The sequence below is a fragment of the Delphinus delphis genome, chromosome X (assembly GCF_949987515.2).
Source record: "Delphinus delphis chromosome X, mDelDel1.2, whole genome shotgun sequence".
In the NCBI taxonomy this organism is placed as follows: domain Eukaryota; kingdom Metazoa; phylum Chordata; class Mammalia; order Artiodactyla; family Delphinidae; genus Delphinus; species Delphinus delphis.
In genome coordinates this window covers 114,199,293-114,218,406 of record NC_082704.1, presented here as the reverse complement: position 1 = coordinate 114,218,406, position 19,114 = coordinate 114,199,293, and the positions used below count along the sequence as shown (strand labels likewise).

The 19,114-nt window shown below is 40.1% G+C and overlaps 1 protein-coding gene and 2 long non-coding RNA genes across 7 annotated transcripts in view; 1 reads left to right on the top strand and 2 right to left on the bottom strand.

Moving 5' to 3' along the window:
• MOSPD2 (motile sperm domain containing 2) overlaps positions 1 to 11,561 on the top strand; it is a 59,900-nt gene extending 48,339 nt beyond the window's left edge. Inside the window, exons 14-16 of one of the 4 annotated variants that reach the window (XR_009518044.2) lie at positions 8,343 to 8,445; positions 10,255 to 10,315; positions 10,629 to 11,561. Coding sequence is in view for 2 of the 4 variants with exons in the window: in XM_060002911.2 (XP_059858894.1) it covers positions 8,343 to 8,445; positions 9,033 to 9,170 (241 nt within the window). In the remaining 2 variants the exon portion in view is untranslated. Of the gene's footprint in view, positions 1 to 8,342; positions 8,446 to 9,032 lie in introns of all 4 variants that reach the window. The other 3 variants (XR_011246341.1, XM_060002912.2, XM_060002911.2) reach the window with 3 other exon arrangements.
• On the bottom strand, positions 2,245 to 9,104 carry LOC132418858 (uncharacterized). 2 transcript variants are annotated; one of them, XR_009518046.1, is made up of 4 exons: positions 9,007 to 9,104; positions 7,484 to 7,575; positions 2,919 to 3,084; positions 2,245 to 2,450 (listed from the first exon to the last, which is right to left on the bottom strand). It is a non-coding gene; the product is annotated as an uncharacterized lncRNA (long non-coding RNA). The 2 variants fall into 2 exon arrangements; XR_009518045.1 differs by lacking the exon at positions 9,007 to 9,104 and having other exon boundaries at positions 7,484 to 7,740.
• Positions 11,562 to 11,637: 76 nt separating the features above from the next.
• Positions 11,638 to 19,114, bottom strand: part of LOC138413982 (uncharacterized) — a 35,424-nt gene continuing 27,947 nt past the window's right edge. The window contains exons 3-4 of the long non-coding RNA XR_011246342.1: positions 11,953 to 12,154; positions 11,638 to 11,844 (exon numbers count right to left, since the gene is read on the bottom strand). This is a non-coding gene — a long non-coding RNA (uncharacterized lncRNA). The remainder of the gene's footprint in view (positions 11,845 to 11,952; positions 12,155 to 19,114) is intronic.

Here is a 19,114-nt window from a genome sequence, read left to right as displayed (position 1 = left end):
AATCCCAAAGAGGAATGCACCTACATGGGCTAATAAGCAGGCATCCCTTCCTCCTGGCATTTGGCAGACATCTAGGCTTACACTGTTGGCCCCAACCCCTACAAGGCTCAGGTACAAGACCTGGAGTTTCTCTAGGAGATTGCTAATAGCAGAGATTTGTTTGCTGGCCAATGCAAGAATCTGAATGTGTCAAAATTACAAACAGATTTTCTCTTACAACAGTTACCTTTGTAGGAATGCTCACGTTATGTACTTGAATGTTTGCTGCAGTGAAACATTGTTTCACAAAAATTGTCTAGTAGTGGAAAATGGAAAAGAGCCTAAATATTCATCCGTAAAGTAATAGTGAAATGCATTTGAGAAGTACTCTGAAGCCATTCAAGAGTGTAGTGCATCTGTTTGTTCTGATACCTGTGACATACTATTAGGAAAAGAAAAAAACCTACTCACAGAAAAGTATGTATGACAATTATCCTATTTAAGAGAAAACCCTGTGACTATATAGGCATATACACGTATGTCTGTGCATGTGTGCAAAAAAGATGTATAGGAAAGAGGAGGAGAATAGAGAAGAAGGTTGTGGGGTTTTTTTGGAGTGTGCCCAGTCTTGCTCCCCAAGGGACGCAATACCTGGAGACATTGTTGGTTGTCATAACTGGACAGTGGGGTGCTGTGGAGACATTGTTGGTTGTCATAACTGGACAGTGGGGTGCTGTGGGCATCTAATAGGTAGAGACCAGGATGCTACTCAATATCCCACCATGCACAAGACAGCACCCCATGACAAAGAATGATCCAGCCCAAAATGTCAGTGGTGCCAAGATTGAGAAAGCTCAGTTGAGGGTAGTTAAGGATGGCCACACTGATGACATTTGAGTAGGACCTGAAGGAAATGAGAGTAGGCCACATAGATAACAGGGAAAAGAGCTTTGCAGGTAGAGGGAACCATAAATGAAAAAGATGTGTGCTTGGCCTGGGTGAGGAACAGCAAGGAGGTCAGTGTAACCTGAATCCAGTACGGGATGCCAGATCATTGCCATAGTGAGAACTTCTGGTTTTGAGAGGAGAAACCATTAGTTGGTGCTGAGCAGAGCCATGAGGTGATTGGCTTGTTTTTTTTTAAAGGATTACTCTGGGAGGCTTTGTAGAAAAATAGACTGTGGGCAGACATAGATGAAAGAGTGACACTGAGTTAACAACACTTAGACTAGCGCTGGCATATAGCAAGTTCTATTTAAGTGTGGTACTCTCCTTTATTCATTTAGTCACTAAAACAACCCTAGGTCATAGGTAGTTATTTTTCCCTTTTTATAGACGAGAAGCTGAGAAACCTAGTAAGGGTTGTAGTTGAGTTCAATCTTCAAATAAGGAGTTGAAAGAATACAGATGTGGCTGGAACAGGGTGTGAGAGGATCCATAGTAAGAAAGCATGTTGGAGGCAGACAGGGCCCAGAGGAGCAGCTTGGGCACCACTGTAAAACCACTGGGAGAACGTCGACCTGCTCTGAAATGCCTTGGGCAAGATTACCCTTTGCGGGCAATTCATAGAGGGTAGGAGAACAAGAATAAGAATGGGCCTGGGAAGACGAGCTTTATTTCCTCTAGGCTAGGTCTAACTTGTACCCAGCGAGAGAGGGTGAAAGTTAGACACAGCTCAGAGGAATATTTAGTAGCCAAATGAAGGAGAACAATACAGGGCGTCAGGAGGGAAAGCAGTAGGTGAGCTGTGTCAGTAAGGCCCGGGGTAGAGTGTGTTTCACAGAGGAGGAACAAAGTGCTACCAACGTCAGTCAAGGATGAGGTGTGAGACGTGGCCGTTGCTGGTGACGTGATGGAGGTAACTGACGACCTCACGGGGAACAGTGTGAGTTGGTAGGAGCCAGATGCCGAAGAAACACAGGCAGTAAGACTTCTGGACGTTGGGCTTGTCGGGGAGGGACCAGGGTCATAGTTGGAAGGAAGACTGTGTTGTTGAGAAGGGGATGTTTGGGATTTTGTAATGGGAGATATTTGAGCGTTGTTTAAAACCATAGTAAGGACCATTTCCGAAGGAGAGGCTGACCTTACAGAATAAACCATTGACAGTGAAATTCCTGAGAAAGTTAGAAGGAACAGAACCTAAAGCCGAGGTAGGAACACGGATCTAGATAAGGCTCATTGTGACAGTTGTGGTGACAGTTGTGACATGTTTTTAGATGGAGAAGATGTTTAAATTTTCAAGTTACTTTTCAGGAGGGCCTACTTTTGAAGTTCTTATCAAACAGTACCTCAAAATTATGGGGTTTTTTCTTTCTTTTTGGGTTGCTTTGTAAATCAGTTTCTAATGGCTTTCTGTTCTATAACTGTCAAAAGAGAATGAAGCACTTACCTCACAGAAACAGGGGGACTTGGTGGTTTGGTACCGAAGGCCCAGGTGAAAGCACTGCCTCCCATCTAGAAAGGGTGGCTTCCTGCAAATCGGAAGATCAGGTGAATTCTACTGAATATCATATAAAAAACTTCTCTTAGGTTATTGAGCACTGTGTGTAATTTATACCTGCATTAAGAAGCTGGAGGATGTAGGAAAGGGAAAATAATTCTCCCTCTACCCTTCCAAGTTCTTGGCTGAGACCCACTGTAATAAAAGACAGACGAACAGGAGAGAAACAGAAGTTTCATAACATGGACGCCTCCTGTATACGTGGGAGAGACCCAGGAAAACTGAGTAACTCTCCCAAATGGCCCAAGCCACCACCTTCACTACCATCTCCAGTGAAAGACAAAAGAAAGATGTTGTGGGGTGGAGGAAGGCTATCACGAAAAGCACGGTAAACAAGGATAAAGTTATTATGCTAATTTAGGCAAATTCCTGTCTTCTTGAGGTCCCCAAAATATTCTGAGGTTCCTGAGCTTGCCAGGAAGTGACTTTCCTTACTCACCTAGTAAGGCTGTCTGGAACCCTGTAAGCAAGGTACCAGGTCAGTTGTTTCCAAGGGTCTTTAGTTCCTTAAAGCCATCTGGTCATATCCGACTTCATGCATTTCATTTTCAAATATGACATTCAAGTCAAAAGCTTGATAATACAACCATATTTCCAACTGTGTCCTGTTACAAGGAGAACAGATTCTCATTGAACTTGTGCAAATAACTATATCACCATGAAAATGAGAACATTCACTAAGAGTTTCTAAATTCTGGAGGGATCAGGTATGGAGAAAAATTGTCTCAATTCTGCTTACAAAGGTATAATTCACCAAATTGCAGTAAATCATAGATAGCTTAAGAGGAAAAGTTCTCCTTAAATCTGGAGAAACAAAACGTGTTTCAATCATTCTCATCAATTCATTCAATCCCACGTTATTAATTTTTGTTCTGCCTGAATTCAGTTTTTTCCATTAGTTCTGGAAATTCTTACCCAGCTCAGTTTTACGGTCTTAAAAGTTATCAGAAACCTGTGTTCTAGAGTACTTGTCAGAGTCCTTTTTGTGAATCTCTTTGAAGGTGAAACATGTATCTATACAAGTACAATCAAGAAGGTTTAGTATTCTTATTTGACAATGTGTCCCACATAATTTAACATATCAAATAAGCCTAAGTGGTTTAGTATCTTTTTATAAAGAGAACACATCTTTTGAGATGTTCCAGGGGCCGTGGGGAAAATCCCAAAGTTAGTTTGAGGTCAAAAAGACTTCATTTAGAATTTGATTTGGGGACGTTTGTCAAAAATATCAAAAGGTTTTGGACACTTGGCTAAATAGAACCATATATCATTATGAAACAATACTTAATTAACCAAAGTGACAGTTAAAAACATTTCAAAGGCAAATACAGAAGGTCACATAGTTGCGAGCAAAACGTAGCTCCTAATCTTAAAACTGAGTTTTAATTAAAGACCTGCTGATAAAGATAAGATGAAGCACAGGAAATTATTTTGATAAAATGCAAAATCTTTTCTTTCTAGGCAGATTACTTAAAAAGGTAAAGAAAAACCTTTCACAATCTCTTATCAGGAGCAGACCACACCACACCAAGAGCCCAATAAAACTGTCCCTTTAGCAAAAAAAGAAAATTTAGTTTCATGTAATTACACTGTTGATATTAAGCTTATTTTTAAAACCCTTAAAACAAATTTATTCAATTTTAGCCAGCTTGACTACACAAGGTAAAATTTTCTCTTTCTGTCTCTTCCCAACTTTCTGTATCCATTTATTCTCCTACTTTCTACTCTGAAATAACTATAGCTTTACTTTAGGATAAAATCACTTTCACTTCCCTTAACAAAAATGCACCTCCCTACTTCTCTTGGCCAAAAACACATCCTAATTCTTATGTACAGGGTTGATATACTTATTTCTAGTCGTTTTAATAATCCTTAGAAATGTTACTTTCTAGTGAAAACTGATAAATAAGCACTTGCAGTCTGTTACACCAGCATTCTTTGGATTGGCAAATTTATGAATATATTTCATAATTTCTAGAAATAGATACTTCCTCACAGTATAGTTTTTCATTGTGGCACAATATATGTTTACTAATATACCCAAATACCTTTCATTCTGTAATAAGAAGCCAGAAGTAGATAGACCTATGTGTAGTAAGTAGTAATTAATGTTTCACTATTTTATCTTATTTGGAAATGATTAGATATTCAGTGAATTTCCTGTCATTTAACTTAGCAAAACTCTAAAGTTTCAAGTTACCAAAGACATTTGGAAAACTGTTTATAAGAGATATACCATAAAATATACTCATTGCTGATAAGTTCACCTAACGTTTATCTCGCTGACATTTATCTAAATCACTTGCTACCAACAATTGTTTAGACTCTTCACACAAACACCAGGAGACATTACACAAAATCAGCCATCATGCCAAGGTGTTCTTGCTGACAAATTTTGTAACAGAGATAACATGAACTTACTTATTTGAATAGTAAGCCCAGGTAGAATAAAGGTTGCATGTCTCTATTATATCAAGACCTGTATAATTAAACCAACCAGTTAACCCAGTTTGTTTGTTTTGTATTGAAGTATAATTGATCTCCATTGTATATTCTTGCCTCCTTTATCAAAAATAAGGTGACCACAGGTGCGTGGGTGCATCTCTGGGCTTTCTATCCTGTTCCATTGATCCATATTTCTTTTTTTGTGCCAGTACCATACTGTCTTGATTTAACCCAGCTTTTATTTACCAAAGATTATCCCAGATCCTGTGAACTTGAAAAAAATTTGGGGTTAGTTTCTCTATTTCTGAGTTTTAGGAATATTCAATTTGAAAAGCACTTATTTTTCTTTAAGCCAGTTGAATAGTTTTTATGAATTAATCTTGGCAGTACCATTCAGAAGTAGGAAAATATCACACATTTAGAACATATATATATACACACATGTAAACATACAGATGCAAACCAGAGACCTTATAGCTTTGGTTCCAGAATTTTAGCCATGAATTAAGGTACAGTGACACAAAACTCACTAGCTTATTAAAGAACAGTTGGATCCGAACTGTGTTTCTGGCAGTTGGAATAAGTTTACCTGCTCAGAGTGCTAAAGCTTTTTTTTTTTTTAAAACTAATATTTGTGGGGGTTTTTGTTTTGCTTTTTTCATTTGCCCAATTTCAAAATAGCTCCTTTTCTTTAACTTCTGATGAGCTTCATTTTCCTAAAGTTTGCATTTCTATGAGCTGGCTATCAGGTCCTACAGAAGGTGGGGTAGAAAATTTACACCTCAAAGGGACAGAGAAAGTAAGGTTTTTTTTCCTGGAGTTTTGGGGGTACTTTACCTATTATCAGAGGTTTAGCGAAATTACCGTTTAAATGTTTTCTTACTTTTCTAAGTACAGAACAGTTCTGTTTCCAGTGATGTGGTCTTTTATAATACCTGCAAGTATTTTGAGATAAACAGGGCAGGTTTTGGAATGGTTAGAATAGGTGAACTTTGAATTGCTTCTAGAGCCGAATTTCTGGTTTTGTGAAGATTTGCAAGACAAAGACAGTTGCTTTTAATTCCTCAAAAAAATTGGATTGCAGCCTGAATGGCATCCAGCTACATTTTCTTCAGTTTGCTTTATATCAGGGAGATTTCCAATTACGACGGAAATCAAATGATTTCTATGTTCTGGAGTTTCAGGGCTTAACGCAGCATCTGTACAAAGTCTGTAGAAAGCGTCCAACAAAGGCCTTTGAATGCTCTCCTTTTTCTGAGTGCACAATTCAACCTTGGACCAATTCACCTTAGGGGAAAAAGCCCCTACTTCTGTCAGCCCCTGAATATTGGCCTTCAGCTGATCCATTTCCTGATAATTTGGGAGGAATTCTGGTCATATGCTGCCCGTGTGAGTGTGCCTGTTTTCCCTAGGGGGGCCATCGGGCTTGTCTGATAACTACAGTATAATCATGGGTGTGAAGAACACCCCTTAGCAGCCAATCAAGGTCCCTATGAGTGGGGAACTGAATGGCCACTAGTCTTTTTTAACTCTTCTCTAAATTTGGTAGATATCTTCTGAAAGTGGAGGTAAAAAGAGCTTTGTAATTTCATCTTACTAAGGACGTCCCTAAGGCTGGCCCCCATACTCCTTCACGTCCTCCTTTCAAGTTGGTCTTGCCATAGATACCAAGAAAAACAATTGTTTAGGCTGAGAGCTCTCTAAAAAATGTTTAAACACAGAAGTTTTTCCAATTCAAAAGATCCATCTTTTGGCCATTGCTGAGTAGTATGATCTTATATTAATCTCAATAGCAACTCAAACTTATAAGCCTTTTTATGGCTTAGCCATGGATGCAAGAGGCATCCCGAAACGGGGTGCAAAAGATGCAGCCCTCACACGATTCAGAAAGCTCACTCCCAGAGTTAGCCTAAGGAAGCAAAGACCTTCATTGTCACACGTGGTTAGAATGGGGTCGTGAAAAGTGTCTCCCGTTTCCCATAAGAATGATATGCCTTCAGTTACAAACCTGCGACACGGGGTAAGCACTACTGGAACAGGACTTTTCCAGCCCTAAATAAGACAAGAAGGTGGAGACCACAAGGGGCCCTTATGACCGACGCCCACGAGAGCCGGTAGCATCAGAGAATGCTGCTTATCAGTTAGTGTCCCGGATCCCCAGCCTATTCAGGTGGTCGCCAGATGCACGCAGACACATGCATCATCCCTCTGGCAGAGACCAGAGAGACTGATCTCCCTGGTCATAAAGCCAAGCTCTCAAGACAGAGTAAAACGAAAGGAAAAGCTCATCTGTCCTGTGGTTCTCCTTCTGACAACACAAGAGACAGAGATAAAAGAGAACAATGACCATCTGTGGGAGGAAAGAGGACCAGTAGAAGACAAAAATACTCATAACAAAAATCTCTACCAAAGTCACAATACTAAGGAACTGGCTGACACAAATATTTTCTCCTGCTAATCTCAATTTGGAAAAGAAGGGACAAGGTGAAATTTTTACCTTCCTCTCTCAACTGCACCAGACTGAGATCCAGGAGAGCTGACTTTAGTAAGAATTCTTACCCTTCTCGGGCTTCTGCCCGTTTTCCAGAATCCCATCTGCAGGCTCCCAAGTGAGTATGGTATCTCAGCAGCTCCCAGGGTAGGTTGCCAAACTGTAGGAGAGGAAAAATAATTTTCCCTTTATTTTTCTACGTTCTTGCCTAAGATCCCCATCCCACCCCCCGCCATACCCCCGTAATCACAGACAGGTGAAAAGAAGAAAACAGGAAAAAAACAGAAGTTTACTAGCATGTATACCTCCTGTATACTTTGAGAGACCCAGGAAAACAGTAAAACTTCCCGCAATGGCCCATGACACCACCTTAAATACCACCTCCAGCTAAAGAGAAAAGATGATGTTGTGGGCGAGGGAGCCAGTTCTGGGAGGATGGTGGGAAAAGCACAACATACACGGCTAAGGTGGTCCTGCGGATTTAAGTCTCTGCCTTCTCCATTGATAAGAGTCTCGAGAGATACAAAGTCATCCTCCTGTACCTGGCAGAGAGGGAGACACCCTTACAAATGGAGATTTCCCTTGTAACTGTGCATGTCTCACAAAAAGGTAGCTTCTCTTCACTTTTCAGAGCTTCTACTGAAAAGTGAAAAAGCTTTCCACTTTTGTCTGCTTTTTCTTAAAAAATAACCAGCTCAAGATAAACCTTGTGCCCCAGAGGCACGTTTTGGGGTGGCAAATTCTGCTCCCCTTCAAAGATAAACACACGTTGAGCTAGCTGCTCCCTTAGGTATATCTGGGGAGAGGAATGAGTACTTTCACCTCTGTTACATACACTTCTGTGTTTAACTGTTTTCATTTTACACTTTACTTTTCAAAAATTCATTAAAAACTTTAAGAAGTTATGTTTCCTTTGTACTTTCATAGGTTAAGATGCCATATTGTTGAGAGCATTAAGCCAACCACTCTTACATTAAAACACCATGCCTTTAACATGTCAGATAAAACCAGTGAAGAGCTCTATCTACAGGTAAGTGTTCTTTCTTCCTAACTATAAGTCTTTAGTGTTAATCAATATTAGAAATCCATTTTTTCCCCACTGACATAAAGCAGACCTTTGGCATAGCCACGACAGAAATGCTCTCTTCTTTGTGAAGGGAAGCCAGATCAGAAATGGTAAGTGGTGCGTTACTTTTGGAGATCTTCTAACTAACTTTCTGAAAGCTCTGGCTATTTCAATTTGGACTAGGGACCTTATAGCAAAGCGCATGGTATTTTGGGGGGTATCGAAGAACTTGATCTCATGGAAAAGGTACCATGTAGTGCATTTAAATTTGAAAAAGGTGGAGGGGCTCTCTTTCTGAATAGCTGGTTTCAGTACCTCCAGGAAATGATTGCTTTGTTCCTTTCTCAACTAGAGAATTAGACCTTTTCAAAATGAGAACAGATACACATCCGTTCAGCAACCAAATTGCATTCCCAGCTCCCAGCCTTTCAGAGTAGATGGACTCTATCCCATAAATGTTTGTGGGATTTCTAATATTCCCATTTGTCATGCACTTGATTATTGTACTGTTTTATTGATACAAACCTTTCATCCTTTTCTCCCCTCTTTAGCTCAATCGTTTACTAGAAAGCAATAGGAAGCTTGAAGACCAAGTTCAGCATTGTATCTGGTTCCAGCAATGGCTGCTTTCCTTAACAGTGGTCTCGCTTGCTTTTGTCATCTCTCTCTTCTATTTGTTGTACAGTTAAATAAGTGGTGCTCGGTAGGAAACATGGCTTTTCCGTTCATTAGTTGGAAAAAGTACCTCCCAGAACTTCTCCACCATGCTGAAAGTGTCACACATCTGTGCTTCCTTCCTCCAAGGAAATGTACGGCATTTGGGGGGGGGGGGGACTGAAACATGTCTTGAAAATAAACTGTTAACAATAAGGAAACGCTGAAGATACTGATTACAAGAAACTATAGGTAGTTAGTCAAGTAAGTAAAGGTATATCTGTTGTGTGACTTAATAGAGATAATTTATTTTTCCCTTTTGATTTAATACTTTTAAAGCTTGTTTTATCATGTATATATGTTAGCTGAACGGAAAAGTAACATGCTTTGTTGCAGCCAAAAACTGTCATCTGCTTTTTTTTTGACAGAATTATTATAGCTGAGCCAACTTATTAGCTTTTCTATACTATGTATATAGAAGAACATGTATATTGAAAAAACATACAGAGTAATTTCTGTAACCATGACTTTGTAATTTTGAGAACTACTAACAGATGCTAGTCGATGTTCTTTTGGAATGTACAACTACTTAATGCCAAACCACCTTTAGCCTTTGTTTCTTATCCGTCTTCCTTAACGGCCTGCCTGCCTTTTATTAATCTCAGACTTTTTAATGAACACTCACACTCTCATTTAGCTAGGATTTGGGGAACTAAGTCTGGTTGGATTTTCTCTAAATTCTGTCCGTCAGTAACGTCCAGAAGAAGAACCTCTCCTGTCTTTTTTTACGCAGTTTCACGTTGCTCTCTCTGGCTGGACAGGGACCCTTTTGCTTCACTTATTATAAAGGCCTGATCCTCCATTGGACCATCTTCACCCTCCTTTCTAAACGAAAGGAGTTAGATAAAATTTTTTTGAAAAGTTAGTTTTTGAGATGCAGAGCAGTATAATTCATTTACATTTCAATTCCTTGCTAAAATCAGCCACGAGAAGGGAACTTTCGGTAAGGGTGAAAAAATAAATCGAAAGTGTCACTTCTCGGTTTAAGAGTGAAAAATACTGTAAAAACTTCAGACCAGGGTTAATTGACTCACTTGATATATTCTGCCTTTGTCACAGCAATACTGAGGACGGTTCCTCAATTCGTAACATGATACACCTCGCAGGAGCAGAGCCTAATGCAAGTAGTTTGTTTTCTCATTTAATATAAACAGTTTTGGTCCATGTTGGTTCACATATAAATCTATACTTTATATGAAAGAAAAAAATAGTCTGCCTGTAAAATAAATTTTGAGTTTTGATTGAGCCATGTTTGCAGAATGTTTTATTCTGAGGTTGTAGTGTTGGCGGCTTTCATCTTGAGAATGTGATGATTCCCAAATGGCATTATGAAGAATGAAAAAATAGAGTTCCTTCAAAATTGGCCTAGGAAATAAAACCTTAAATGGACACTGGTCTGATACTTCGTCTTAATTTGGGTTTTTCTGTTTCAGTTTGCCACCTCCAGACGTGAAACTGACTGCAGCCCACCCTAAGTACTGTCCATAGTATCTCCCTGTGTGTGTGCACAGCGATTTCCCCTTATATGTTAGATTCCTGGCTTTGTTATAATCTAATCCCGAAGTATCTGTGTATGTGTTTTGTTCTTCAGCAAATAAGCGAGGAAATAGTCAAAATTGGAAATGTATTGTCCTGACGGTGTCCCTTTAATGTTTCACATGAAAATTACATTGACTCACTAAAATGTTTTTCCCTGATGTCTGGCCAGTTGAATTTAATAACATTTCTTGTTAACATTTGTGTGTCTATTAAATGTGACTAAGCAAAATATATTGAAAATTAACCATAAAATCAAAGGCATCTAAACTTCTGTACTTGTCTTAATTGATCACATATATTTACATTTGATTTTATTGTGTCTTTGTTTGATTTTATTTAATCACGTCTGTATGACTGAGTACGCTATAATTAATAATTTTATTTTTTAATATGTCATTACCTGTTCATGACCAAATTACCAAGGACCAACATTCAGATTTAAATTATCTTCACTTGGAATGGAAATTCATAGTTTCCATGAAAACATTAATGAAATATCATTATAGGCAAGTAGCCTAAAGATACAATTGCTGGTAAACCTAGCCTCAAATTTCATAATATACCATAACTGTTTTTATATCTTGCCACTAATTTTGACTGGATTTAATAGCACTTTATTGTACAATTGCAAAAAACAAAAATATATTCCTAGAATTGTTGCCGGTGTAATTTCTCTAATGTTCTGGTGCTTTTCATATATTTTCAGTATTTTTATTACTATATTGGTATTTTCTTTGTATAAACTGATCAAAAGAACATGTTTTCTATTTTAATATGTTTTAGAAAAATAATTACATTTATGCAATAAATATCATCAGGAAAAACCTCTGGTCTCTAATTGATAAAGCATCTTAAAAATCAAAGCTCAGGTTCACTCTGACCTTCCAAAGATCACATTAATTTCTTCTGCGCCTACTTACCTTTTTATAAGGATGGCATCACAAACTTCCAAAGGCACAATTGTGTCATCAGGTGAACCCGTCCCTAGTGTGTCCCATTTCTCCTCGCCCCTGGGTCAGGGTCTGGCTGCTCTTCAGGGGATCTCTCCATTTTCCGGACCTAGCGTTGGCCTCACTGTCACAGCTGGGGGCTCCATCACAGAACCTATCACTAGAGTGGCCACACATGTCAGAATTGCCCTACATCCCTCAATCCTAGTACCTATACACCTGCCTGCTGACAGGAACCTGCGGGAAGCAGGCTGACAAGAAATCCTACCTGGCTGCCGGGCGCATGGCAGGTGGTCCCGGCGAGAAGGCACCGGAGCACGGCACGTGGGTGTGGTTCAGGAGGGGCGGCCCCGGATAGTGATGGCAAAGGCCCTGGGGATTGTTTGTGTGGTTCCCCTCGCCACTGGAAGACACAGCTCCCAAGTGCAGCTCCATAAAATAGAACGAAAAGGACAGGTCCATCTTCTAAACTGCAAAAGAGGTTGAGATACAAAACCATGGGAGAAATTCAAAACAGAGCCACAAAGACAGACCGGTAACCTACCAAGGAGCCCCACACCTACCCAGGACTCTGAGGGTGTGGCCTCCTTTCCCAAAAGATGCAACTTTCTAGGGAAGAGCTCCTGTGCGGGGAAGGCTCCAGCTAGGAAAGGATCAGTTACTTTACAGCGACCCGGCTCTTCTCTAAATTCTACCAGCAACTCAAGGTTTCTTGATGTCAGAACAACATGGGTCCCCAGAAGCACAGGACTCCCCTTTTCTTCCTGGCCCGAGGGCACGGAATGGAAGTCCTCCCATTTGTCCCAGCTGACGGAGTGGTGGTCAGGAGTGAGGGCTCTGAATGAAGACTGCCCGGGTTCAAGTCCCCTCTCTGACATTTGCTACCTGTGTGACCCGGGAATGTTAATTAACCTCTTTCAGCCTCAGTTTCCTCATCCCTAAGTGCCTCTGATATCAAAGTACAACTTCCCAGGATGAGTGTGAGAGTGAGAGGAAATCTTGCATTTAAAAGCAGCCCCGGAGAGGCTAGCCCGGCTTTGTTGATGTTGCCTCCACCACCTTCCACTTCAGCTCCCTAGAACTTTTCACACTTGGGTTGATGTCCTGAATATCCCATCTCACTCAAAGCCAAATGTCAGTTCTCTAAACGTTTCCCTGCTCTGTACTCCCATCCTTGCCTTCTTGGTACTTCACTCTGAATTCTGGTGCCCAGGTCAAGGGACGCATGTAGATGGCCAGTGATGATCAACTGCCTTGAATCCTGTAAAGGAGTATCCCTTACCAGTCTGAGGAAGACTTGGTTTGATGCTTCCTTCCACCACTGCACCCACACCCCGTCATAACAGCACACCCACACCTGGAATTCATCTTGCAATATTCCACCCATAACAGTTTCCCGTTACATTTGTAACAATTCCATCAAAATATCACATAGGCTCTTTCACATCTTCATAACAATTTCATCCTTAACACTGAATATAATTACTTCCCTCTAATGTCCAAAGATTCTCTTCCCTACCCTACTCATGTCCCCTGCCATGCAAAGTAAAGCCAATCTCTTGCACATGTTAAAATATTTGAGACAGCTGGTTCAACGGGCAAGAATACAGAATCCTTGAAATGACCAGTTGTTCGTGTTCCTTTGTCTGAACAATGTGAGAATACATGAGAAGACCTTGTGTTTTACAGATAAGGAAACCAAGAGCCTGAGAAATAATTCTTTTTCCCAAGGTCACAGGCTAGTTGGTTTCAGAGCCAAGAGTTGAACTAGTCTCCCAAGTCCACTGCTTGTTACAACCACTCAGAACTGCCACATCTGAGTAATAGGTTACAATGTTGAAAGGACAGCTGAGAACTTTACCTACCCTAAACAGCAGGGGACGAAAAAGAGAAGATAGAATACTTGAGAAGCAGAGGTGACAAAACACAAATAACCACTCAAGACCCTTGGTTGGAAACGTACTTGGAATTCTAAGCTACAGACAGAACTTACTTTGTGAAAGGTTTGAAACGTACAGGTTAATGTACTGTTTACTTTGATGGAGGGCTGTGCTGTGCAGCATCAACCTTCTGAGAGGTTTATCCATCACTCTGTAGAAGGGCACCTAGTAGGGTGTGCAGCTACTAGTTGTCTCCGCCATAGTCTAGTCACCTCAAGGAGTCATGTGTTTAATACCATCAGATCATAGACGTTTTCTATTGCCAAGTAACAAATTACCACAAAGTTAGCATCTTAAAACCACCCGAATTATTTCATAGTTTGTGTGGGCTGAGTCTGGTACAGCATGGCTGGGTTCCCTGGTCAAGGTCTCACAAGACTGTCAGCCAATGACATCCTCCATGGAGGCTCAACTGGATAAAGATCCACTTCCAAGGGCTCACCTGATTAGATCAGATCCAGCCAGGACAAATCTCCCTTCTGATGAACTCAAAGAAACTGATTAGAAACTTTACATCTGACAAATCCCTCCTGCCGCGTAAGCTTACCTAAATCATGGGAGTGTTAGCCCATCACATTCACTAGCCCCAGCCCCCACTCAATGGAAAGGGTTATACAGAGTGTGTATTGGGTAGAACCTGCAAGCTCATCCGATCTGGTCCCCTCACTTTGCAGACCAGGAGACAGAGGGTCAGAAAGCTGAACCCAATCTTACCCAGTCTGACTGACTGCTTTGAATTCACAGATGTCCTCACATGAAAAGAAACAGACTACAACTTCTGTGTCAGGCATCAAATGATAGTCGAGGAGGACAGTATATCTCTATCCCGGTTGTCTTTCTCCAGTCTCATAACTTCAGTGCACACAAATATTCAAACTTTTATAAATCATTTGTTAAGGGAAAGTATGTCTCCACTATTTTAAACATTGACTCGATCATAAACACTCAAGAAACATTCTCATGATGAGTTAATGAGCTAGGGCAAAGAGGACTTCCAGTAATTGTGTGCTTTTGTAAATGAAGCTGTAGTGAAAAACAACTAGTTTTTTTAAACTTTCCTTTTTTTTCCGAAGAATCCATTTCAGTTAGTTTATTTAAATTAGTGTTCTCGGACATACATATGCTCTGTTAAGGTAGCTATGAGAAAAGATTAAAACTAAGAAAGGAAAAAAATCATTTTCTTATGGAGACTTGCATCATGATTCCCAGTATATTTACTATCTAATTTACTTTGTATCAAAGTCCAGTGCCTTGAATTCTAATTATTCCAAAAAGTCCCCTGCAAATTTTCAGGTCATTACAGAGCAGTGCATGTATGTGTGTGCTGAAAATGTCACTAGCTTTTTTAAGTCACCCAAAACTCCTTCTGCATGGATTTGCTGTTGCCCCATGAATTCAAACTTGATTTTACCTTCTATGTATGTTCGTTTCTGACTGCAAGAAACTTTAAAACTACTAATATTATGACTGTCCCCTTTTGCAGGATCTGGGACTATAACAAACTAAGACGTGAATCATCTGTCTTTCCCATTCCAATATTCCTCTCTCTTTTCTGCAGCAAACCCTCACCCTAATATTGTCATACAGATTCATTCAGTACAACTTACTATTTGCAGTTAAATTTGCCCTGAACTGTTTTCACCCACTAACAGGCAAATGGGCTTGAGTCAAATACCAAATCACTGTTCTCAGTCATAAACTAAATGTCAAAAATGTGTTTTAGGTACTTTTCCAACACTCTGTGACTCCAGCTACTTCCTTTTGCAGGGGTGGAGAGGGAGAAGGTTATAATTAGGGGAAATAACAATAGTATGATGCAGTCTACCAAAATTTAAATTTTTTTCATGTGGCTGAACTAATAAGTTGCTTAAAAGGAAACTGATGTAAAAAGCAAAGCTTCCTTGTAAACCCAGTATTTACTGCTCTGAGATCTCTGAAACCACTTAAGATCTTACTCATTAAAGGTGGAGGTGTATCTTATAGAGAAATTATATCCTCAACTCAGTGCTTAGGGTAGAATTGAGTATAGTCAGAATTTTCTTTCCTAAATTCATTGGGAAGGTGCCAAAATAGAGATGGATATAGTAACCATATCTTGGTGAGTCCAAACCTTTCTAACACCAGATAAAGCATTTGGTTTGCTTAATAGTGTGTGTGTGGGGGGTCATGTAGTATAATAAATATATGTATTGTCTTTAAAACTAGAATCACCATCAGCAAGATTCTCTTAAGAGACACAAGAGAACTGAGAATGAATGAAAGGAAAACGTTCATATTTACCATTCTATATACAGTGGAAGAGACCATCTTGATTCTAAGAGTTGAGAGCCAGATATAAGTGAGGTTGCTCACATAGTTAAGGCCAAAATCAGAAGGAAAATATGGGCTTCCTCTTAGACAAACCTCTTTAAGAAGGGTCCTCACCACATCTCCACTTCCACCTTGCTCCCTGCTATCTCACTCCATTCTAGTGTCTATTCCCATCATTCTAGCAAAACGGTACTTGCTACGATCCAGCAACGACCTCCTTACCACTTCTTCCATTGGACTTGCTTCAGCCTGAAACTGAAGTGAGTTCCTGCAGCAGCATTTGGCTGTATCAACCACTAGGTTTCTGAGACAACAAACTCCTGCTTTTCTTTTCTCCCACTTTAGTGTCCTTTACTGGCCAAGTCCTCCACCAAGTCTTCAAGACGTTAAAGTTAGAACTGGACTCTTTCCTTTCTCTCCATAGGTGATCTCCTCCACACCCAGGGCTGCAATTAGCAACAGCAAGCCATTAACCCTTCGATATTCTAACCATACCTCCTGTTCTAGGTCTAGATATATGTATCCACCATCAACTCAGCAGTTCCAGGTGTCCATCACAAAATGTCAAAAACAACTCATGATCCTCCCCCAGACCTAGTTGTCCAGTTTCTATCTCAATGGATGGTACCACCCTCCATCCATGTAAAACCAAGTACCCCTAAAACTGAGTTCCTCTGCTGAGTTTATAATTAACCTCTCTATCCAAAACTTTATTCCCTTTCTTGTTCCACACCTATTCCCCCTCAAGATTTAGGAGTATCAAGGAAAAGGGAGGATTGTAATCAAGCAGGACCCTATGGGGCCTTCCTGGGACAGACCTTTCCCCTGCCAGGTCCTCTGCCTGCCTCCTGTTTATAGGAAAACTTTAGCCTTTTAGGCCTTCCCCGAGTTACAAAGAGCAAATTTAATCATAGGAATGAGAAAAAGCAGAAACAAAGGAAAACAAGCAAGACAAAATAACAATAGTTTAGCTACGGAACCAATTTAGTTCCTCCTCAAGGACTACAGATAATATTCTGAGCCATATCCTTGAGCTGTTTTGCAAATACTGAAACTCCCACCAGGTGGAAGAAGTTAACTGCATGTTAGCCACAAGCACATAGACCACAAGGACAGATGGAACCAGAAGGTTGATGATGCTGAGTCCCAATTACCTCACCACCAACCAATCAGAAGAATGTCCACGAGCTGATCACACACCCTAGAACCTTCTCCCTCGCCTCATCTTTAAAAACCTTTCCCTGAAAGCCAACAGGTCTTTTGAGCCTTAGCCACCCATACTCCCTGCTTGGCCTTGCAATAAATGCTGCACTTTCCTTCACCACACCCAGTGTCAATAGATCGGCTTTACTGCACGTGAGCGAGCAGAACCCAGTTTGGTTCAGTAACACATTTACACCAGCTAGAAACCTGACCTTCATCCTTGACCGTACAGGGCCTCTCCCCTTTCCACTGCCATCCCCCTTCTTCAATCCACAGCATCTCTCACCTGGACTTCTGCAACAATCTCAGGCAGTGTCTGGGCCTCCCCTCTGACTCTCTGCAGTCATTCTTTCATACTGTAGTCAGGGACATTGAGGACTCTTTGAAAATGCACATCCTATCATATCACTCCCCAGGTCCTATCATATCACTCCCCAGGTTAAAACCTTAAGTGTCTTCCATGGCTCTCAGCCTGTGATTAAATTTCCTAACTTGGCCTACAAGCTGCTGAAGGATGACCTTCCCAGCCTCATTTTCCCCCTCTCTCTCCCTCTAAACAGTCTGGTTCTATCTCTATGCCTGGAACTTCCCCCCATCTCAACCTCCCACCTTCATCTCTTCAAGGTGGCTCTCAGCTCCTCATCTGTTCATAAAAGATACCTCTCTGCACACCCTCACCACTTTTCTTCAACATGGTATTGGAAGTCCTAGCCAGAGCAATTAGGCAAAAAAATAAATAAAGTAAAAGGTATCCAAGTTGTAAATGAAGAATAAAACTGTCAGATGACATGATATTATATATAGAAAACCCTAAAGACCCCACCAAAAACTGTTAGAACATACGAATTCAATAAACTGGCAGGATACAAAATCAATATACAAAAATATGTTGCATTTCTATACACTAATAATGAATTATCAGAGAAATTAAGAAAATAATCTCATACACAAGGTGCATCAAAAAGAATAAAATACCAAGGAATAAGTTTAACCAAGGAGGTGAAAGACATGTACAGTGAAGCAATATTAGTGAAAGAAACTGAAGAAGACACAAATAAATGAAAAGATATTCTGTGCTCATGGATTAGAAGAATTAATACTGTTAAAATGGTCCATATTGCCCAAAGCAACCTACAGATTCAATGTAATCCCTACCAAAATTCCAGTCCATTTTTTCACAGAAATTGAACAAGCAATCCTAAAATTATGGAACCACAAAGACCCTGAGTAGCCAAAGCAATCCTGAGAACAAAGAACAAAGCGGAGGCATCATGCTTCCCGATTTCAAACTCTACTATAAAGCTACAGTAATCAAAACAGTAGAGTATTGGCATAAAAACAGACATATAGATCAATGGAAAAGAATAGAGAGCCCAGAAAAAACCCCATGCATATATGGTCAATTAATTTATGACAAAGAAACCAAGAATATGTAATGGGAAAAGGATAGTCTCTTCAGTAGATTGTGCTGGAAAAACTAGATAGGCACATGCAAAAGACTGAGACTGGACCACTATCTTATACCATACACAAAAGTTAACTCCAAAATGAATGTAAGACCTGAAGGACTTGAATGTAAGACCTGAAATCATAAAACTCTTAGAATACATGAGGGTAAGCTCCTTGACAGTGGTCTTCGCTATGATTTTTTGATTTAACACCAAAAATCAAAGGCAATAAAAGTAAAAATGAGCAAGTGGGACAACATCAAGCTAAAAAGCTTCTTTCTGCACAGACAACAACAACAAAAAAGGCAACTAGAAGAATGGGAGAAAATATTTGCAAATCATATATGTGATAAGGGGCTAATATCCAAAATACATAAAGAACTCATATAACTCAATAGCAAACAAACAAACAAAAAAAAACAATACAGTTAAAAAATAGGCAGAAGACCTAAAGAGACATTTTTTCAAAGATGACATACAGATGGCCAGTAAGCAAGGTACCTTAGGTCAACTGTATAAGGCACATGAA